The sequence below is a fragment of the Coptis chinensis genome, chromosome 5, assembly GCF_015680905.1.
Source record: "Coptis chinensis isolate HL-2020 chromosome 5, ASM1568090v1, whole genome shotgun sequence".
NCBI lineage: Eukaryota > Viridiplantae > Streptophyta > Magnoliopsida > Ranunculales > Ranunculaceae > Coptis > Coptis chinensis.
Genome location: NC_141460.1, coordinates 2263998 through 2288057, shown reverse-complemented (window position 1 = coordinate 2288057; position 24060 = coordinate 2263998). Strand labels below are relative to the sequence as shown.

General features: G+C 36.3%; 1 protein-coding gene, 1 long non-coding RNA gene and 1 pseudogene across 4 annotated transcripts; 1 reads left to right on the top strand and 2 right to left on the bottom strand.

Annotated features, from left to right (window-relative positions):
• Positions 1-288: 288 nt before the first annotated feature.
• LOC147496252 (uncharacterized) lies at positions 289-1170 on the bottom strand. The gene is made up of 2 exons (XM_086561557.1): positions 1005-1170; positions 289-770 (listed from the first exon to the last, which is right to left on the bottom strand). Exons 1-2 carry the CDS (start codon positions 1168-1170, stop codon positions 289-291), a joined length of 648 nt encoding a protein of 215 aa, XP_086417683.1.
• Positions 1171-7992: 6822 nt separating this feature from the next.
• Positions 7993-10149, bottom strand: LOC147496251 (uncharacterized). Of its 3 annotated transcripts, XR_015196553.1 has the most exons (4): positions 9940-10149; positions 9566-9606; positions 8915-9031; positions 8244-8760 (listed from the first exon to the last, which is right to left on the bottom strand). It is a non-coding gene; the product is annotated as an uncharacterized LOC147496251 (long non-coding RNA). The 3 variants fall into 3 exon arrangements; XR_015196554.1 differs by lacking the exons at positions 9566-9606; positions 9940-10149 and adding an exon at positions 7993-8234 and having other exon boundaries at positions 8652-8760; positions 8915-9093; XR_015196552.1 differs by lacking the exon at positions 9566-9606.
• A 2726-nt stretch (positions 10150-12875) lies between these two features.
• On the top strand, positions 12876-16044 carry LOC147496250 (protein NUCLEAR FUSION DEFECTIVE 4 pseudogene; annotated as a pseudogene).
• Positions 16045-24060: the final 8016 nt, after the last annotated feature.

Here is a 24060-nt window from a genome sequence, read left to right as displayed (position 1 = left end):
AATGCTGAATATAAATAATTTAGACATTTTTACCCTTGCAATCTATTTTAAACACTAACTTGATTACTTGTAAAACAAAAAAGTTAAAAATGGATTTGACAGAATTTCCTTTGTTTATTCAACATTTTGACACCTAAAAGACTCGTATAGTAATATGAGATAAAAAAAAAAATACTAAAAATATAAATATAAATAATAGTTCAATAACCATAAGGTCATCCATAAAATCTGAATACCAAGTTAAATGACATTACAAGTAACTCCAAAGTGCGGCTCTTGTAAACTTGATCATATATGTCCACTAAACAATTGTTCCGCAATTTGATCACGCAAGTTGATCATGTATTCATGTGCCTCGGGTCCAAATGTGTGATTTATACTTGGTGGTGCTTCTGGTCTGTCAAAGTTAATTGAAGACCTCACTGGAATAGTCACATTTTCTTTTTCATATCGCTTGAACAATCGATCATCATCATCAATGGCCACGCAACGGAGAAAATTGTGTATCGCCATGCATGCCACAACAATTTGAACTTGTGTGCGAAAACTATATGGAGCCATCTTCTTCAATATCTTGAATCTTGCTTTCAAGAAACCAAATGTTCTCTCAATTACATTTCTTAGCGAAGAATGTGCCTGATTAAACTTCTCCTCTTTGTTTTTAGGACGACCACCGCACTTAAAATCTGCCAACCAATACCTAGCATTCCTATAAAGACACATAAAGCCCCTAGTATGTGTGTATGTAGCATCACACAAGTAATACATACCTATAATAATGAAACACATAAATAAGTATGTAAACCAAAAATATATATTTGATCGATGAGGTTGTTTTGATACGCACCTTCAGGAGGCAATGGAAATCCGTTTTTTTTCAGGCCATCTTAATGTCTCGTTTAATACACGAGCATCATGTGCAATCCTTTCCCATCCAACCATCACATAAGTAAATTTCATATCAAAATCACATACACCAAGAACATTTTGGAAACAATCCTTACCTCCTCTTCCTCGAAAAAGAATTTGCTTATCAAGTAGAATGTGTGCATCTACTAGTGTACCATCCAAAGCTCCAACTGCTCCTTTAAATGGCCCTCTCTTAAGACAGCGTTGGTAACGAGATCCACCTTTATGAATAACCCCGTCAAATGGTGAATCAATTATCATTTCCTTTGAGAAATAGAGCATTGTCACTAGCACCTCATGAAAACACTTACTAATGGTTTGTGTTGAATGTTGAAATCGATCCACTATTGATCGATTTCGCTTATTGTGACCAATAGTCATTAAAAACATAGCCATTTTTTCCTCTACATTAATATGTTTACTATCATGAAGCCACTCCATTTGCCGAAAGTGATCACATAGCATAATGAAGGCAGGCTTCTTCAACCTTAACATGTTAAACATATGTGTGGAAGTTCCATGTAGAAGCTCTTGTACATACATTTTCCCAGTAAGCGCGGATATGCATATCTTCTGCCTTATATGCTTACGCTTTGTCAAAAGCCATGTGAATATTATGATTAAATACACTAATAACCATTGTCGTGGTGTCATTTTCCCTGAATTAAAGTTTAAAAAAACAAAACAAAACAAAATCAAATGTTAACCTCAAAGTAACAAGTTTAAAGCAACCATACACAATCAAAGTCAACAAAAATACTCATAAATGTTGAATCATAATAACCATAATATGACAATAATCCAAGTCAACAAAATGTAAATACGATAGTCATCCAAGTAATTAACGCACATTATTTGTAAAAATTATGTCATCCTAGAAGTAATATTCTTCAGGAATTGGATCTTAAGCCTATTTTCTTGAAGATTCAGAAGCTTCTTGTTATGAGAAGAGTGGAGGGAAAGAGCTTCCAAGGAGTTAAGATAAAGAGAATCATCCAGCAAACCCAAAACATATAACTCTTGCACCTGCGCATCACCTTCATCCACAAGCTTCTTGTCTCCCATGGTTTCATTCTTCACCATCTCCACAAGCTCCCCAATACTCTTAACAAGAGGATTTGCTGGCTCAAGCGAATCTCTCTTACGTTTTTGTTGCGAGCTACTTGCGTCACTCTTTACTCGTGACGTAGTCGGAACCTGTCTTTGGTTAGGTGGTCCATCTGCTGGAGTATTCTGTGCATATGTAGGAGATTCTTCATTATCAGATGAAATATCATGAGAAGGATTATATTGTGTGTCATCCATGGGTACATCCTGTGATGTGTAGGGATCATAGTCTTCACAAATTGTGACATTAGAGAAGTAATCAGCTCCATGAATCTGGTTATCCTCATCTCCATCACTTTCAATATTCTGAACCTTTGCAATATGATTATTGGGGGGATTCGTCATTGGAATTTGATGCTTATGATTAAACATTTCATCACCAGAAGCTAGGGTGGGCTCAAACAAGGATTCTAACAACTCCCTATTCACCAACGGAGCATGCCTAAATTGACCCGTCAATGGATATTTCTGTTTATAGCAAAAAAAAAATCAAATTAAACAAATAAAATAATATACATACGCTTATATAACTTGTATGAACAAAAAAAATGTGAGTTTCTACCTCAATTAAGTCATCCCAAACTTCATCCGGGAATTCAAAGACACCTCCAACAAAATCGACTCCGTGTCCCGTCCGTTTTGATAGTAACCTCCATGCCGCATATTGCTTTCTAAGGTAATCCCATTGGTTCTTGAGTTGCCTTTGTGTGTATAGGACATTGTAATTCTTACTCATTTTTTCAATAATCTTAGTCCATGACTCTAATTTTAATGAAGTTTCACTAAAGCCTTTACTATTAATCTCGTCCAAATACATTTCGATAAAACATTTTTTCCACGTATCATCGGTCTTTAACCTAGGATTTGGAGCAGATTTCTCAACCACCTCCTGAGTTGCTTTTTTTCTCTTTCTTAACTCTTGGAGTTAATTTTTTCTTCTGGAGACCCATGCCTAATGTCACTCATTAGCTATTTAAATGAATTTAAAGTAATGCACTAATAAAATAAAAAATACATAGAAGCATAGACGAATGCAATTTTGAAGAAAAACAAATATTGTGAAAAAGTATATATGGTGAATTGTATATATGCATAATGGTTCAACTTGTCAATCACCCGGATGTGATGAAGCAAGTACAAGAAGAAGTACGAAAAATTGCTGGAAAAAATCCTACAGTCTGAGAAAATGATATAAGTGAAATTTGTGGTAAAGTTCTCTAATGTAAAAGAAAGTGGAGCCGTGGAGGAAAATAGTTGAACCTGAGCAGTTTTGCATTTGGAAAGTCTACCTAAGAGGACATTCTTATTCACAGGATAAGGGTCTCACTCTTCATCATCTTTTTTTCTTTTTCTCTTGACATTTCAGTGATCCTTTAAGGTCAGTATTCTCCGTTAAGAAGAAGATTCTATATTAAATTATTGGAGTTGCACACATAGGACAAAAGGTTAAATTAGAACCAACCATAATTGAAGGACCCTATTAACCATGTTGAATTGTATCTAAAGTCTAAACCACTGCAATGTGTAACACACTAACACCAAAACAATTTGAGAATGGAAAAACTGAAAAAGGACTTAAAAAAAGAAGATGCTTTAAACTTGCAGACTAGAAAGCTTTGAGATTCAAAATCTCTTGGGATTAGCACAAGTCTTGCATACAGTTCAAAGTCTAGGCATACCGCCTTCTAGACTCAAGCCAAGCTCGGTGAACTTGAAATTGAGTGTACTACCGTGAGGACTTTGCCGAGGATGCACTAAACTGGAATTCAACCTTTCGATTAAGTAATTATTGGTCTCTACTCGCCCTTTCTATTCTTAGATCAGCCAAAAAGACACGGTGATGAGGATCCTTCCCCACCTTACAACAACATGAGAAATGTCTTTGGATATGAATGCTCGTTTTGGTGGTCCGAACTCGCTTTATGGAAGCGGGGAAATCGTGTGGGTCATGAATGTGGTTCCTACAAGTTCTCAAAACTACCTTCCACTAATCGTTGATGGGGATTTTTAGGTGTATTGCATGATTGGTGTGAAGCATTCCCTGTTAGAATAGTTGTATGAACACAAAGAACAACTAAAGTAGAACAAAAGGAACAAGAGCAATGAAGAAACAAGGACGCAGAATCGGGAATAACCAAGGCGCGGATTAGTCAGTCCTTAAGGAAAGATTTCGCCCCTTCCAATGATGAGTAAAGGCAACGGTGGCGTCTTCCTCCCACGAGGATTCAATGGTTAACAAGTAGCAGCCCGACTTTGCACTAGAACGGACTACCCTCTAGAACGACAATATAACTCTCTCGGCCGGCCGGAAGAAGAAGAAGAAGAAGAAAATGACCGGTTTGAGTTTTACGTTTTCTCGAGTTGAGTTTTCGATCAAGTCTATTTTCTATGGACTCACAGTCTTATTTATAGAGGTTAGGAGAAAGAGAGACCAACTCCTAATAGAACACCTGAAACTTCTTCGCTCAAGAAAAAAGGCAAAACAAGTTTAGGCTATTGGTCAAACCACTACCCACAACAATGATAAGCCCAAGCCCGGGCCCAACCCTACCCGATGTGGTGGATAACCAATGTGGGACTATCTACTATGCACTAAAGTGGCGAGAATACCATTTGTTCATCTCCTCCACTTTGCACACACACACTAGTATTTAGAAATACACAAGAGATTCCAACAATCCCCACTATTTCAAAATACTAATAGTCCCCACTATTTTGGAATAGGATATTACAAAAGAAATGGGTTAACGAAATGCCGAGAGAATCGAAAAAAACAATGCATAAGATATCGGTGCTTTTACGGGCTTGAACGGTCATAGGGTAACATGTCTTATAATACGTGAAAGTGGTGGATTAAAAATCTTTGAACCAACATTCCCTTGTAGTAAAATAGAGGACATGCACCCACATTGCTCTTTCATTATATGCGATTACCGCGGTGTTGCGCTTTTTAGCTCATACGCTGTGTTATGTGAATGCTCTAGAGTACTTGCACGAATACTCATAAGAACCCGACCAGTTCTACATTCACGTAGGTGGATATCCATCAAGTGTACATAGCGGTTAGAATACACTATCTCATAAAAAATAATGGACTATGGATTCCATTAAGAGTAAAATAACCTTTTCTCATTGCTATTCAAGTTATACAAAGTATACAATAATGCTATCTAGTCATAGGGTGGGACGTCTCAAAGAAAGACAATAGCATACGAGGCGGCGAGGTGACTTGTTTTTCCCTTTGAACCTAATTCATGGGATCTCCAATCACATAGGTGGGGTTGCGTCGGTCGCTGTCGCCTCTATCTAAAGGCAAAAGTCCCATCCCCTCGACGATAACCACTTGCCTCCAAAGAAGTGGTGCGCAGTTAGACATGTGGCCAAACTAAGTCCAACCTAACATAATCTCTAGCGGCTTGATTAAGTTATATCTCAACTTACATGTATTATTTTTCCCATTGCACATAAGATAACATGTCTTAGCTATTATTGCGAATGAGACGGTTTGCAAAACATATACACATCGGGAGGTTTGTTTAGAGCCAATGGGAAGATTTGCCAAGAGGTTGCTAACCCACTCAAAGATCATCACATGCCTTTTCTAGGCGATTAATTTGGATGATATCCAAGACACTCAATTTCCACCAAAGGTAAACACATAAACATTCTTTGGATCCAGGTTTATAACATATTACCCTTCTAACAATGATGGCACTACTACAAAATGTTAATAGATAGCACTTTCGAAAACGCTTATAAAAGTAAACGATAACGCGTTTTCACAAACGCTTATCAATTGGCTCGCTATGCTTTTAAACGATAGCACTTCGGATAAAAATTTATCAAACCGATAAAGACATTTTACAAACGCTTATGGGTATTGTTATTGCGTTTTGTGGAAAAATGCTATCAAATCGATAGCACATTTTACAAACGCTATCAACATTTTAATTGCGTTTTGCAGAAAATGCTATGGTATTTATTGCGTTTGCATACACACAATTGTTGGTTTATAGTGTTTAGAAAATGCTATTATCCAGATGCACTTTTAATAAATTATCTTTTTAATTTGCTTTTGAGAATCACCATTAATTTTTATTTCAAAACTAAAAATCAGCAAAAACAAATTCAATTGAATCTAGATGGATTTGAACCATCAACCTCTCACTACCAACTAGCGGAGCTCTTTCCATTTTGAGCTTATAGATCCATCAAATAAATAAATAAATAACTGAAATACAATGGATTTGAAGGGAAAAAAATCACTACATCAAATTATGACCGTGAAGATTACTTAATTATATGTGGTTATAACTAGAATAATATAACGAGTTAACCTGCATGTGATTATCTTCGTAGAGATAACAATATATGAGTTACATAAGGAACTACTACACATGACAGAAACATATTACATGTTGTAAGCCGGTTGTAGTCAATATAAAACTTATACATGAATGGCGGCCTAGTTTCATCTCAAACTTTACAATGGAACTAGTCAAAGAATCAAGAGCACTCCATCAATCTAAAGTAACCTTTAAAACAAAATTTGACAACCTATACATTCAACCTTCCTGCCGGGTTATTGTGGTCTAAATTACACGGTAGAAAAAAAATAAATATACACGCTAGAAGACATAGATAATTCCACACTATCACAAAATATACAAAGGAATATATACCTGAGTTATTGTTAAACACATCAAAACAAAATTCAGTTGAGCAACCAATCACTTCAGCTTATCTTTTGTTAGTGAACATAACCCTTTGTCAAGACCTACGAAGAAGCGACAAAAACAAAGTTTAATAATGACATTAGAACTTGCAAGAGAAAAAATACACATGTGGACAGCTAAGATTCAACCCTCGGGCTAGGCAGTCTACCAGTGAGTACTTGGAAGAACTTAAGTTCTGTGTATAACTTACATTATACTATATATGACCATATTTCAGTTGAAAAGGCCCATGAAATTATAAAGTGATAATTTGTTACAAGCCAAGTATGCATATGTATCATGACAATGTAACATAGCATATTAGCATGTGAGTATCATATGAGCGTATACATCTAAATATGAATCTAGAAAATCATATGCATGCATAGTAAAATACAATGCAAGATTAAAATATGATTTCATTCAAACTACAATTATCCAATTTAGAAAAGCAAGGTAGAAAGTGAAAATCACTTGCCTGGATCAATAGCTAGGTTATTTACAAAGAAAGTAGTCCTTCCTCAAATAAGCGTCGGTGTATCTTCCTTTTACCCACAAGTCCTTTCTTTGTTTGTTTGAACATTTGAAACCTCTCTTGCTTACGGATTGTGGTAGCAAGGCTCAAGGATGTCATAGATATTTAGACCACTAATGTCTTGCATGAGAAAAAAAAACTCCTATAATAGATTTGAGTACCATGAAAAAAACAAGCTTCGGATGAAATTCAAAACCAGATGGAGGAATAATGTTCAAGAAACAACTTTCATATACTAACAATTCTTAAACAAATATCAATATAAGGATCCAAAAGTATACCAGGACCTAGACACTACAACAACTACCAATTCCCCAATATAACTATAGGAAAACCATGTGAATAGAGATTAGAGAATTAATCGACAGCGCCCACAAAAGAACACAATTGCACTGGGAACCATTCAATAAAAATGATAGCAAAACACTTGCAAACGCAATCTTATTTTTTTTGTATAGCGCTTTTTAACATAAGCTATTAAACAAAAGCTATATGTGTGCCTTTTTCTAGTAGTGGAAGTTACTATAAATCCAATAATGTGGATAACAATGCTCTTTACCATAGCAACCAGCTCCTTGTTTAATGTTTATATCATCGCGGCTTGTCCATAGCCAATATTATGCACCATAGCTATGAATGGTTCCTGTCTGACATTTATAACAAAGTGTGCATGTACAAACACATTAATAAAAAGAATACAAAAAAACAAATGAGGAGACAATAAAGGAAAGTAAATGGTCACCCCTTCTTTGTTAATAAGCAATACTGACATTGGTTAATTTACAATCCGAGGGAGATGGCAATGTGAACTATTAGGAAACATCAAAACAGTCTTTGCAGACGTACAAAACAGGTTCAAGAATGATATTTAAGAAATGTACAAGTGCCCTCCAGAAAAAATAGGCTACTAACTGTCTTTGGGACACCAATGAATGTTGGACCAATCTACTAAGTGACAGATCCCGAACCTGCTCATTACCAACAAAATTTCAATCTAAATTGAAGCTTCTAGGTCTATATTTCATCCCTAGCATTGATACTTGACAGAAATTACACAAAATTAAGCCAAAAGATTATTTAAGCTACTGCATTCCTACATACTACCTACATTATCTAATTTATTAGCATAGACAGACCTAAAAGACCTCAACATTACACTAACCTTTACAGTCTAAACAAAGTAACCGGGAACAACACAGTCGGTAGCAACCAACCAGGTAATGTTCTCAGTTCTCATTTTTTATCTATGTTCTCTGAGTCTACTAGTAGTACGTACAACATTTGTTTCATTGAGTTATCATTCTCATAGGTAGTGTGTAAGTTTCATAACTGATATGGACTGTTTATGTTCATGCATGATACATTTGACAAGTTATTATAGTCACCTGATCAAAGAAGAAGTCAGTCCATGCCAGAGACATGCGATCCTTCGTTGTGAACAAAGCAGAAAGAAAAGAATAGCCAACACATATCCCATCAGCATACACGAAATACCTGCAACAAAATAGGAACAATTATATCTAAGTTTCACCTTGATAGGTTGAGAGCTCTTCTATATAAATATACAATTATCAACAGTCAGAAAGCATGAAAAAAAAAAGTTGACTGTGAAAAGAATACATTATATATCTTATACCAAACTACTCACAGTCTCTTAGTTATTCTTCGATTTCTTATGTGATCTTGCACAAGTTTTACCTGCTATATATTCAAGGACCTCTCTTTTCGAACAAAACTGGCGGTTCTTTATCGGTTCATAGTAATACTGTAAAAAAAAACAAATTAGATTTTACAGAACTATCAGGTTTCTTTGTTACAAGTAGCAAAAATGTTGATTATTGCAGTACTACAGTTAACAAGTAGAAGTATGTATATTGTGTTGTGGCGCCCTATCTATAGAAACAATACATAATTCCTGGACAGAAGAGAAGACTGAATCTTGATACATATTGTTTGCTTAAAAAAAAACAGTTTTGAAGCGAAGACAAGTTAAGAAAAATACAGAGAAGAAATTCAAGTAGTTTTGCAAAGTCAAGTAGGTACATCATTCCCATAGAGACATTTACAACCTTCCTTTGGCAGGACCTATGAAGAAGCGACAAAAACAAAGTCTAAAGATGACATTGGAACTTGCAAGAGAAAAAAATACACAAGTGGGCAGCTAATAGTATAAGCTATTAGTAAACTTTGATCCAAAAGATTTTATACCCAGAAAAGACAACTCTAAGAAATAGATATGTCTTGACATGTTACCAACACTAAAAAACAATGATTTACAATTCAAGGTGAAAGTGTTCACCTTTACAAAGGGGAAGCTATCCAATCCAATTTACAAGTGTCCTGTTTTGATTCAAAGAGTTCAAATCATTGAAAAGTGTCATGGCTACTAAAGATTTGAATAAAGAACTAGGTCCATCGTATATCATTTCTACAGGAGCCCCACTACTACAAAATAGCATAAAATTCAACAGAGAAAATTAAATTAGATAAATTCTATAATATTGAAAGAGTTCTTCAACCAGATTTAAGAAGGAATAATTGGATCTCGAAGGTATACCTAAAAGAAAAAATTGGACTTTTAAGATTGGGGCGAACTTTCAAAAGAATATATGGAGATTTTGACAAGAAAGTAAATCAATTTGAAATAGAGAAGGGTTAGAAAGAGATATTTACGTTTCCTGTAGCAGCAATCTAGGGATGACGGCGGTTCCAACTTCAAATTGCATCAACCATCATGTTCCTTTCTCAGATTTTGTTTCTAGGGTGTTCATTTTCGTTTTTTTCACTGAAGTTAGTGATTTGAAGATTCTAATTGAGTTATATCCTTCACTAGTTCTGTCGCGTGTGTGAACCTTAAGTGCCCGCTCTACCCACGTGTGAATTTGAGATAGCGTTTTCTAGGATTTGGGGACAGCGGGCAAGCATAAAACGCAATTGAATCAGAAAACGTACAAGTAAAAGATAGCGTTAACTTTGACAAACGCAATATCTGTTTTTTAGATAGCGTTTTTTTACAAATGCAATTAAATAAATGCTATCTATTGACATTTTTGTAGTAGTGTGGAAATCTACTAAATATCAGTCCATAATCAATGGCTCTGCTATAGTACTTGGATAATCTGACAATATACATCAAAGTTCCTTATAAGGACACAATGGGTTATCATTTCGATTATGCCATTAATGTAGGAATGTGTGTCTCACATACATTATCATCAAAAATCTGATTAATTTCTACCAATGATATTGACATATTTAGTATGAGAAAACACAAGGAGATTATTTTTCATAAGATGGATATTTTTGCCAAAAATGTGTTAACACACGCTTACTATCATAATACCCATACTTTTCAATGAAAAATATTTCTACTAAGTGCTATAACAATATAATGAGACCAACATGAGTTTTAATTCCTATATTCACCAGTCATTCAATTGTGTTATGACTTTAGAAATTTTCTAATAATTTCGTTTTTGTTAGGGAAACCAATTAAAGATTCAATATTTATTGATCTTTTGTGGTTTATCAAACCCTATATGGTTGTAGACCTTTCTCCTACGTTTGTGGGAGTCAAATATGAGATTTCTATCAAGAAAAACGTCAAAGTTCGTCTTTTTGACAGCTACGTCACTTGTTACGGAAACTGCTATAACTTTCAGCTCAGAGCTCGGTTTTGCAATCCGCTTCTTGTGTTGGATAGCTGATTCAAAGAGCTTTCCAGTGGTATAAGGCTTGATACCCAATTCGTCCTGAGCTGATTTAGAATTACAGTTCTTTTGAACTGTTTTTCTAGAAGGAGGATTCTAACAATCTTAAGGAAAGATTTCGCCCCTTCCAATGATGCAGAAAGGCAACAGTGGCGTCTTCCTCACAGGATTCAATGGTTAACAGTAGCCTGACTTTGCACTAGAAACGACTACCCTCTAGAACAAACAATATAACTCTCTCGGCGGCCGGAAGAAGAAAGAAAAAATTTGGTTTGAGTTTTACGTTTCTCGAGTTGAGTTTTCGATCAAGTCTATTTTCTCTATGGACTCACAGTCTTATTTATAGAGGTTAGGAGAAAGAGAGACCAACTCCTAATAGAACACTCGAAACTTCTTTGCTCAAGAAAAAGGCAAAACAAGTTTAGGCTATTGGTCAAACCACTACCCACAACAAGAAGCCCAAGCCCGGGCCGAACCCTACCCCGATGTGGTGGATAACCAATGTGGGACTATCTACTATGCACTAAAGTGGCGAGAATACCATTTGTTCATCTCCTCCACTTTGCACACACACACTAGTATTTAGAAATACACAAGAGATTCCAACATTCCCAACATACCCTAGAACCTACGATATGGTGCACGCAAATGGATTCCTATCGGTTGAAACTAACCAACCAAAGAGGTGTACAACACTTGATTTATTCACAGAGATAGATAAGCTTCTACGGGCTGAGGGTTGGGTGATACCGCGATATAGCTCCCCTTATTGAAAAAGCTAGAGCTCTCGCCAACCAAGGTTGAAATGGGATCGTGAGTGGTGAAGATTGAGAGTAACAATGAAGAGACTCCTCATATGTCAAAAATCACTCTTCAAGACACAAGTAAAATAGACTTGGGTTCCGAGGGAAGGCCGGCGACTAAGGTACAATAGCCATTGATTTTTGCCTTACTAATATGTTCTCCAAAAGTTCGCCAGTGGATTAAACTTGACTTAGGTTATCCAAGGATTAAGTCGATCAAAGCATAAATGTTCGTTGTGTATTACTGAAAAATTCTACAATTATCCCTAGGCACAAAACATCAACTCTGGAACTCAAATATTGCAACATGATTTTCTCAGACTAGTACACCACCAAACACAGATAATCAGCATGCAAAAAATATTGATGCTTCCTTACACTAAATAGGACAAATAAGAGACCAACGTTTGGCAATCTTTTTCCCTACACTGAATAGCTCAATTATGCACAATAGTAGAATACAAAACAAAGAAAACTGATCCAAACCAACACAAGATAATCTATGGAATGAAACAAATTTCTTCATTAAAACTAACAAGCTTACACCTATCACTGACGGCTACATAATATCTTATATAAACGGTACACATAACACATATTAATTAAGAATGGATCAAAGATAAATAGAGTAGAGAAATCGGTATTTACGTACCTAGTTATTAGAGCGCAGCAACCAAAAGTAGGAGAAGATGAGTTATGGAAGGGTTATCAAGTTATGGAAGGGTAGAGGGTATAGGTGGAAATCTAACTTGAGCGACTCTTTCTTCATCGTTCAGTGAGAAAAGAAACGCGGAATGCTGAAGTTGGTTTGGTACCTTTGAATGCTGAAGACTCCAATAAAAACAAACAATTTACCTTTCGCTCCGTGTTGAATGCTTAAAAATAAAAAAACAAACAACCCCTAAGTTTTGAAGATTTTAATTTGTAATGAATAAAATAAAATAACTATCTCTGCTTTGAACCAGATGCAATAAGCATCCCAGAAAATAGTCTCCCCTCCATTAACATAGATCTTATATCATATATGAAGGGAAGGGAAGGGATAAAAAAAATTAAATGAATCTTACTACATATGTTGCATAATTGAGAATTTGAGATGATAGAATGCCCAAATGCTCAAATAGCCAGCAATACCATTCAGTCGATTCTTGCTGGATACCTTGGCTTCGTAATCAGTTTGCATTTTCAAGAGGAGATAGAATGATGGATAAATTTTATTTGTCGAATTGAGGCAGAGAGGAATTAGATTTTGCAGAATTCCTTGTGCCTACTGTGTAACATCACTTGCACCATCATATGATAAGACCCTCTATATACTTAACTAATTGAAGTCTACAAGTTGTGTAGAATTCTGTGTTAGTGGTGATGCTAGGAGAGTTGTGACATTGATATATTAGAGACACCAAGAAGAAGACCAAGGAAGACTAGAGATTGATTAGGGTTAAAGAGTTCTTAGGTTGAGAGACTTTGTTTTCTACCCAGAGTTACATACTTATACTAAACTAAAACATGATAATAGAAACTACTAGATATAGATGTCCACACTTATAGAAACATGAGACTTTCCATATTGGACATTCTAATACTCCCCCTCAAGCTATAATTACGCAAACTATACAAATTACAGCTTGGATTACAAAAAACAAAAGATAAGAATACTGCTCCCCCTTTCGCATAGAACTGTCTTTAGTTGAAGAACTCGAACAACTGTTGAGACGTTCTGGAGGTGAAACTGTCGGTGTAGGCAATGACCTAACCTGAATACTGAAGGTGTACCATAGTCACAAACTGAAATCATAACATCGGTTTAGTGGCGCGCTGCTTGGCTACTACTCACTCCATTCGCTATTATGGCTGTCATAATATAAAGGGTAATTTTGACTTAACCCCCCACAGATGAGTAGCGGTTTGACTAAACCCCCCATTTTTAAAATCATTTGAGTTTGCCCCCCACTCCGTCAATTTTGTGTGTAACAGACGTTGGTATTTTAACTATTGACCATTTTACCCTTATGAAATATTGCCCCCCACATTAACACGTTAAACCTAGTTTTGCGAAAACCCCCCAAACGTTGCCATTATTTAATTCTTACCCTCTCTCTCTCGTATTTTACATAATGGCCATTTTGCCCTTATGTTGGGTTTCCCGCCACATTAAAACGTAATACCCATTTGGAAAAACCACCCAAATATTGCCCTAATCTAACTCTCTCTATTCTCTCTCTCTCTCTTGACTGCTGAAAACTCTATTAATCAATTAGTGCGTATGTCAACTACTCAACTCCTTTTGAAATTGGAATGACTTGTATAGTTGTATGGACCCTTGCCGAATATTAAGGCGTCGGAGAGTGACAAGACCTTAAGAGATGGGCTTACTAATTTGTGTCGAGTTTCCGTCTTGAGCGCGACCTTTTGGAGAGATAGTGATAGTGAAGCTGATTTAATACTCTCCACTGTTGTTGCTGCTGGATACACCACATTTGCTGAGGCTGCTGTGCGTGCTCAGTCCAAATTTTTCTGGCCCGATTTTTGTATGCATGTCTTTTGTGAAAAAAAATAATAATATTAAAATATATCTATTTTCTCAATTAAGACAATTTGTTGATTTTGGTTGAATTTGCTTTCAAATGTCATCAACGAACATAATCAATTGGTTTGCTGCTCAACAAATTCATTACTGTTTTATTATTTGGGTAAAGTTCACTAGACTGAATTATCGAAAAAAAAAAAAAAAAAAAAAGTTCACTAGACTGTTTTATCCAGCGACTCTTCTCTTGTTTTTACTATAAGGAGTTGCCATAAAGCTTAACACCGTACTTTACCCCTTATATGGGGCATCTTCTTCATTGAAGTTACTGTTTGCCTTCTCAACTATAAACATCCTATAACCGCACTGAAGATGCTCTTACCAATTTGAATCATTAGCAATGGTATCGACACGATTGATCTAAAAACTGGAAGATCAAGTTGTGTTTCACTTTTCTCTATGGTTGGCGAAAGTTAACACACCACCCAGTACAGGGGAATCCGAACTCATTGTAGGTAACTCTAACGTGTCTAAAATACTAAGTGTCTGTAGTATATACGTAACACCAGATCAACTCATAAGCATATATCACCTTTGGTTTGAAAAATGAAGATGTAGCTTTTCTGAGTTTTCACTTGCGCATAACTACTCTTATGAAACTCTTCTGCTGTAGGTGTCCTGAAATATCTGTGATGATTAATTATCCTTGTCTATGATTCGGTTTGTAGGTGTTTCTTCTGTGCTTGCTAGCAGGCTGTAGCATCTGTTGGTTCAATACTGTATGCTTTGTCCTCTGCATTAAAAATTTTCCGACAAATAGAGCTCTTGCATTGTCCCTTACCATTAGCTTTAATGGTGTAAGCCCAGCTTTATACACTCTTATTGCCAATGCAATCTCTTCAACAGATAGCTCATCACTCTACCTTGTCCTCAATTCCCTTGTCCCTCTAGTTACTTCCTTTGCCGCGCTTATTCCAATACTACGCCAACCTCCCCTTGAACCCCTCTCTACCAAAGCCGCTCGCCGTGATTCCCTCATTTTCCTACTCCTCAACATCCTTGCTGTCTTCACTGGCCTCTACCTCCTCTTCTTCAATTCAATCTCATCTTCAGCATATACTGCACGTCTACTGTTCAGTGGTGCCATTCTCTTATTGGTCTTCCCCTTGGGTATCCCAGGAATTGTCTTTGCAAGAGAATGGGCTCGCTGCACCATCCATACTAGCTTTCGTCTCGAAGGTTCTGGTTTTAATCTTGTTGAGGTTGATGACCTTGAGCTTCACAAAGAGCTACTTGGACGAGAGAACTACAATGACAATGGCAATGGAGATGTTGGGTATAACATGGCAGAGAAGGAAGGGTGTTGTGAGAAGGCAATTGTGAAGGATCAACTAACAGTGCTTGGTGAAGAACACCCGGCTCATTTGCTTATAAGGAGATGTGATTTCTGGCTCTACTATGTTGCATATTTCTGCGGGGGAACAATTGGATTGGTTTACAGTAACAATCTTGGACAAATTGCTCAGTCACTCGGGAATAGTCCAAAGGCCACTACGCTTGTCACACTGTACTCCTCGTGCTCCTTTGGCCACTACGCTTTTCATAAGGGCAAAATGGCCATTATGTAAAATACGAGAGAGAGAGAGAGTAAGAATTAAATAATGGCAACGTTTGGGGGGTTTTCGCAAAGCTAGGTTTAACGTGTTAATGTGGGGGGCAATATTTCATAAGGGTAAAATGGTCAATAGCTAAAATACCAATGCATTGCATACACACAAAATTGACCGGAGTGGGGGCAAACTCAAATGATTTTAAAATGGGGGTTTAGTCAAACCGCTACTCATCTGTGGGGGGTTAAATCAAAATTACCCTAATATAAATTGAAAATAATAACACTGACTTGATGTACGCTTCTTGGCTGCTACTATCAATATCACTATTAATGTTAACAAAATACTATTATGGGTACTCCTGAATACTGGTGCAGTTATAACTTGGATCGCTACGAATCTGATGAGTGCGGTTTAGGCTTGATCGCACTGTAACATACTTGCAGTTTAGGCTTGACTGCTACCTGAATACTGAAGACTGAATAGTGGGGATGTCAAGGCATGCTGGAATATGGAGACATGAGTACTCTTTTTCATACGTCTCTATATTCTCCTTCCCTCATATACTCTGAATGTCTTCATATCTCCCTATTCCCCCTCTCAAGTTGGAATATACAAGGCTGAGTACGAACATACAAAAACTTGTCTATTCCGACTTGAACTTGAAACAGAGAAAACCAAATACCAACTTATACAACCAACCAATGCCCACTTTAAAAAACAATACTTCATACTCCAATACACAAAAAATTCTAACAGAACATGCATCAAACAATACTCACGATAGAAGGTGGAGGGTGGGTCGCGCCTTTTTATGACTGCGAACTTCTAGAACATTAGAAAATAGAAAGAATAATTCCTCGTGAGATAGAGGTCATGTGTCCCTATAATACTTCAAACAAACAACTTGATCATGTTCTAGAAACTGAGATAGAAGACGACATCAATACCAACTGCGCGGAAGCTAGAAATCCAAACATCCATAACGGCATACAAACAATATTACCCCTCCAATCCTGGATGAGAGTGTAAACTACCTTCTAAAGGCTTGATACTTCAAAAATCTCGAAAACTGATGAGTGGAAGCTAGAGCGCGGGCGCGCCTTCGTCAAGGCATATTGGAGCACTCCCCGCACCCAACTACCTGGAAGTTGAGTCAAGCAAGAGCGCACCCCGCACCCATCTCAGGCAATTCCGGAGCGCGCCCCACGCTCTCTTTTCTGAATACAATAGGAACAATATTGAAAACAACTTTTGACGTGCGGACTGAGAGCGTGCGCACCTGTCCAATACTAACTTCAAAGACTCCGGAATACAGAGAGGTTGTGCCTCTATTATCAATACTAAGACAGAGAGATTGCGGAAGCGAAACAATACTAAGAAACCAATACTGAGAAACTTTGGATCTCTCTCCTAACATTCTTCAAACAAACTTTAAACACTAGTGGAATCTTGAAAACTTACTTTAAAATGACGATGAACAGTACCGTGAACAATGCCAGTGAATAGTAACCATGAACAGTGTTGGTGAATAGTACCGTGAACAGTGTCGGTGAATAGTACCCGTGAATCGTGCCGGTGAACAGTAAACCCGCCAGGGAAAAAAGTGAAACTTGAATTGAGATATAAGAACTTCTTCTTGTGAGAAATCCTTCTTCTTCTTGAAACTTGACTTGAATACTATACTGAAAATTAAAACAAACTGATTTTGATTTTTTTCTTGTGAGGGTTTCCTCTCCTAACATACCACTGAACGTCACTCCGATACCATGTAGAATTATGTGTTAGTGGTGATGTTAGGAGAGTTGTGACATTGATATATTAGAGATACCAAGAAGAAGACCAAAGAAGACTAGAGATTGATTAGGGTTAAAGAGTTCTTAGGTTGAGAGACTTTGTTCTCTACCCAAAGTTATATACTTATACTAAACTAAAACATGATAATAGAAACTACTAGATATGGATGTCCACACTTATAGAAACATGAGACTTTCCATATTGGACATATTCTAATACTGACATATTCTAATAAGTTGGTACGCGCATGTGCACAACTGGCAAGAGCTGCAAACTTAGTTGGGAGACTGTCTCAATCTACAGAGGAATCCTTGAAGTAATACTTCTTTCTCTGTCAAGGCCACTGAGTACGCTAGTACCCTGGACGAATGAAAGCTAAGTTGGCAAGTTGTATCTACATCCCCAAAGTCAGCATTGATACTTATGGACGCTTAGTTGATCATGATATGGGAATATACAATCTGGAAACTGAGACAATAAAGCTTTTGTACGAAAGCAAGGCCATTCTTTTGCGGTACTCTCCACCTGTTTGGATTACACCGAATCTTTTGTAGAACCAACCATTTTGGTGTTTTTATTTACTTATTCATTTTTCAACCCTGTTTTTTAACTTACTTAGCTTTGTTAATATAGCTAAATTAGCTGATTATTTTTGTCAATCTTTTAGTGCAAGCCAATCATTTATATGCTTCAGATTTGCAAATTCTTAATGCTCAGCAGTCTCAAGACTTCAAAGGGTGTGAAAATTTGATTACTGGTCTTGGGACTAAGAAGTACGAACCTAATCTGTTGTTATGATAAGTCGTGAGAAATATGTGTGAAAGCCACTGAGTTCATTAACTAAATTCACCAGATATGCAGCCCCAGTCCCATTTAGATTCTACCTTCACAATGCTACTATGCTAGCCAACAACATTCAAGGGTACTTGGTGTTTTCCCAATTCTTCTAAGCAGGTTCAAGATATTGAAGAGTGATTATGCAACTCTTGAGTGAATTTCTCTATACACTTCTGGAGGAATAAGTTTTGTCGACTTATTTCCTGACTAGAACGGCTGAACTTGAGCTTATCTGTTCCTGATAGCACAACTAAGTTGTAGCCTGGCGTTTTAAGTGATTTTCCAGTTATGCAAGTGAATAGCAAATAGCAAATGCTATTTGTCACTCCAGCAGTGCATATACACCATGTAACCATATTCTTTAGCCTAGCTACCATCAGTATGCCATGATGACACGCATGATTTTCCTACCCATGGCAGCCAAACTAACTGCATCACTTTATATTTTTATTTATTTAGTGTATGTCACTCAACATGGCATATTCATATTGGTACTATAATGGTATGGCATGCTGCAAATGTAGTACGCCTTTGTAATCGTGTACGTGTTGTTTTTAGCAATCTTCTGAATCCTCCTCCAGCAGAGCTTGGCAAGCTCAAACGTCATGCCAAGTCTCCTGCTGAATTCTTCAAGGTATATACTACAGTCATAAAATCTCTCTCCTTCGTTTCAGCACATAAAATCTCTTCTTTGTTTGGACTCTTTCGGGATGTCCTTGCTTCTCCTCCATGTAAGTTTCACAAAATAATTCGAAAAAACCAAGATATTTGCATCTTCTTTGTGTGCTTATCATTTCATAACGTACAGCTCTTCCTTTTTAATCTCCACAGGGGCACTCTCATATGCCCTCCCGTGAAAACTGAGTTGCGCCGTGTTCAATTGACTGAAGGATGCCCATTCAGGATAAAGGACTGTGAAAATAAATATTTGTTTGCAACGAATGTCGAGTAGTTGTTGTAGCTGGCAACTTGTGATTTAATTCAATGGAATCCGTTTTTTATATCACAATTTGAGTTGCCTCTCTGGATTGGATATACAAAATGTGAAAAATGCAATTTTTTCTTCTCTTTGAAATGTTGGTATGCTTTTAATTTTCAAATCATTGATTTTGTCTCCCAAGAGACCTCCCTACGATTCTAATGTACAAGACTCCCACTCCAATTTCGTCATCAAATGCTCGGATAACTATTCCTAAATTGTATGATCATATGCTCAATCTTAGTTATAAATCGGTTTGCACTGTTACAAACTGCATCCGCTATCACTCCAGCGTAAAGTCTCATTTTTAGATACTAAGAGCATCTCTAGGTAGTAGTATTACCTGCAAGTTTGAGAGCGAAATTTGAAGAAAAGTATCCTCAAATTTTGACCAATTCTAAGTGGTCTCAAATATCGAACGCAAATTTGTATGTAGGGTTTACCACGCGCGTCATTAGTAATTACGCGCGACAGTGTCACGCGTCATTACCAATAATGGTGCGTGTTATCGAGTAAAAAGACGCAAAATTCGCAAATTGCTTCATTCTCACCTCATACTCCAAAACTATCTCCACAACCATTTCATTTTACCATGGCTTCTTCTTCATCATTGTAAAAAACTAGCTAACATACTAACGTTAGCGAATCAACTCAACAATCATGTTATTTTGATACACTCGATCAAGAGAGGTGCCAATCATTGTAAAAAACTAGCTAACATACTAACGTTAGCGAATCAACTCAACAATCATGTTATTTTGATACACTTGATCAAGAGAGGTGCCAAATTTGCACCTCAAGAAAACACCTTGCATTATCATGCAAGTATCTGAATGCAAGGTGTCATAAAGCACTATATTGCCAAAGTTATATACTCATATATAGAAGCTGTAACGAAGATGGTGAAGAAGTAAGATTTTTGAAATGATATATGATATATGCCCTGGTATATATATATACTAGAATTTAACCCGTGGTTTTGCCACTCGAGTCATTATACACTAACCCCTGTTTTCCGACATTGAAATTGAACATGTTCGTGTCATTATGATACCCTTAGCTAAATATGCAATAGAAAATCATCTTGGCTTACTATATGTACGTTTAAGAACAATTTGTTCATCCATAGTCCGCATGTCTTCTTCATAGTTTGGATGCCACTTAAGAATAATGTTATATTAAGTTGAATTTATTGTGCTACTTAGCTTCAATAATGTGTTTTTGCTAGCTCTTTTGATATTGTTGTGCATGCCATGGCATTGAGAAACCACCAATCACTTAATCGGTTTTCCTGTAGTTGAATGGGAGTATGCAACCTTCTTCATATCGTGGATGTCACTTTGAAAACATTAATTTTCTAATAAGTTCAATTGTGGTACTACTTCAATGTGTTTTGATATTGATGTTCATACATTGCCGTTGAGAAATCACTTAATAGAGAATATGCATGTTACATGACTCCTTATGACCATGTTTTTGGGAGCAATAGTTGAAATACGTACCATGATTCCATGATCTGTACATGATAAACGGAAGCATTTGTTAATTAGTTTCCTTGAAGGAAATAGGCTCCTGATTGAAATCCAAAAAAAAATATACTTAGAAAGGTTCAAACTCTTTTCCACTTTCAATTTTAATTTATATTTTTCATTACATTTGATCCGACCTCCAAAACTTCTCCTACTACCTCATGCCTATAAAGTTTCATACACATGCATATATCAGATTTAACCAACCAATAGAACTACAACTTAAAGAGAATTGTGCATTGTGTGAATTGGTTCACATTGTGTAGTAGTCTTACAATGGGATGCATGCGCTCCATTCCATAGGTGGATCACTTATTATCATTGAAACATTATTTTTCTCTCATAGTTTGGTGATAGGAGAAATGCTTAGCCTGGACCAAGGGGTAATTGGTCATGTGAATCTCATTCCTCATCTGATGAAGATCAGTGTGATCTATGCCACAATAAATAACCTTGAAAGTTACATCCTCATGTCCTGTTTTCCTGATTTCACTGATGGACGTCAAAAGAAGAAAGAGAAATATATGCACAGGGTGGTGGATGCAAGCCTACCTGATAGTATATGAGTATGGAGATAGAATTCCAGATGAGTCTCTTGCAGCCCAGCCTCTGACCCTTTTCTCCTTCATTTCCTTTTATGTTAGTATAATACTGATCAGGAAGGTGCTGGTTAACCAGTCCTGTCTGGTAGCACCATGGAAGAGGAAATAACTGTTTATCTTAATGGTTCATAGGTCACCCAAGTTGTCATAGTATGGGAGAATGTTACTCAAAATGGTTATTAGATCCAATATTTTTTAATGGAAGTTAGATCTTATTTGTAAGTCGACTCGAGACGAACGCTATTTGTTATTTGTTGAACACGCATACAATTCCTCCACAGTCCACACTGATAAAATGAGAAACTCCGTGCAGATATTGCATTGTAGAAGTTCGATTTGTTTTTACTTAGGTATATCCGGCTTAATTCTTGGAGTTTCAAAGAACATTATCCTGTTTTCAGTCTGTTTAATTCACCTTCCATGGAACTGAACATCCTACTTTATAGAAAAGCTCTGGGATAATTTATCTCGACACTCGACAGTTTTGATTTCTCTTTTGCGCCAACACGGAATTGAATAGCTTAAACAATTTTTTGAACTCATTCGGTAGGCTTCCAACACTTAAAATGTCCCATTTATGATCAAGGCCTCGCATATTATAACCTCTATGAGGTTATAATAGATGCATTTGACAGAAGGCCATGTGGAAACATGTAGACATTTGCAGTGAGTGAGAGATGGTGAGATTTTGTGAGTGAGGTGGAAGAGGATATATCAAAGAAGGGGAGAAGACTGAAAGAATAAGAGATGGAGCTCGTAGATTCAATGTCTTCATTTCCTTGTGGTTGTTTTGGTTGTTTCTTAAATTAAAAAGTCTTTAATTATTTCTTAAATTAAAAAGTCTTGTGATCACCGCTAGATCATCCCAAAACTGTTTTCTCCTGGACTGCTTGATATAACAACATAAAAAGACCAAGCTGCTTTATTTTGTGAGTGAGGTGGAAGAGGATATATCAAAGAACGAGAGAAGACCGAAAGAATAAGAGATGGAGCTCGTAGCCTCAATTTCTTCATTTCCTTTGCTGTTTTAGTTGTTTCTTAAATTAAAAAGTCTTTAGTTATTTCTTAAATTAAAAAGTCTTGTAGTCAATGTTAGATCATCCTAAAACTGGTTTCTCCTTGATATAACAACATAAAAAGACCAAGTTGCTTTATTATAGCCTCAATTTCTTCATTTCTTTGTGGGCTGTTTTAGTTGTTTCTTAAATTAAAAGGTCTCTAGTTATTTCTTAAATTAAAAAGTCTTATGATCACCATTAGATCATCCCAAAACTGTTTTCTCCTTGACCGCTTGATATAACAACATAAAAAGACCAAGCTGTTTTATTATATAGATATATATGGAGACAGTTTGTTAATATGCACGTAATGTAGCGAGGATGATCATTGGTATAAGTATTACCCCTATGCACATATATCATGCTCAAATGGCTGTAATGGTATTAGAGAGCTGAAAAAGTTCGCTAACCTTGAAGGAAAAGGTCTTGATATATTGAAGTGTTTAGTGTGTGGAAAATGTGAGTGGTTGGGTGCTGTAATGGAAAAGGTCAAGAGTGGTTAATTATTTTATTTTCTATGACTGTGTAACGTAATATGTTTTTTTTTAATATGAATAAACTTTTATTTTCTATAAATATATGTTAGTTTAAATTATGTTTGTTTTAATTTTCTATATATATATATATATATATATATATATATATATATATATATATATATATATATATATATATATATAATATATAAATAAATTGATTAACATTGTTTACTGATTATTAAGAAGAAACATGCATCTACGAAATTAAATTAAATTACAACAATCAACGTCGGTCACCCCTAATGCTCCATAAATGCTCGACAAGGTCGCTTTTAAGTCTATCATGCATAGTCTTTGATTGAACTCGTGGAGTCACCTCAATGTAGTATTCCCGAGTAGGTGCTTGGGATCTGTTGTTACTCTTCTGGATTAGGAATGTACCTCCTCATTTCATAATTTTTATTCTTAGCTCCAATTATCATATTGTGCAATATGATACATGTTCTGATAACAGTACCCATTGTCTCTACATACCATAATTTGCAAGCTTTTGCCAAAATCCCAAATTTAGATTGCAAAACCCTAAAAGCTCTTTCAATATCTTTCTTTGCAGCTTCCTGCATCGTTGCGAACCACTTCGTCTTTAGAACATTAGGTTTTGAAATTGCTTGTATAAATGTCACATAGTCAGGATAGATACCATCAGCTAAATAATAACCCATATTGTAGCTATGATGATTTACATCAAAATAAACATATGGGGAAGTACCATTGATCACGTGCTCAAATGCCGGTGAGTTGTCCAACACGTTGATGTCATTATGTGACCCTGGCATCCCAAAGAAAGAATGTCATATCCACAG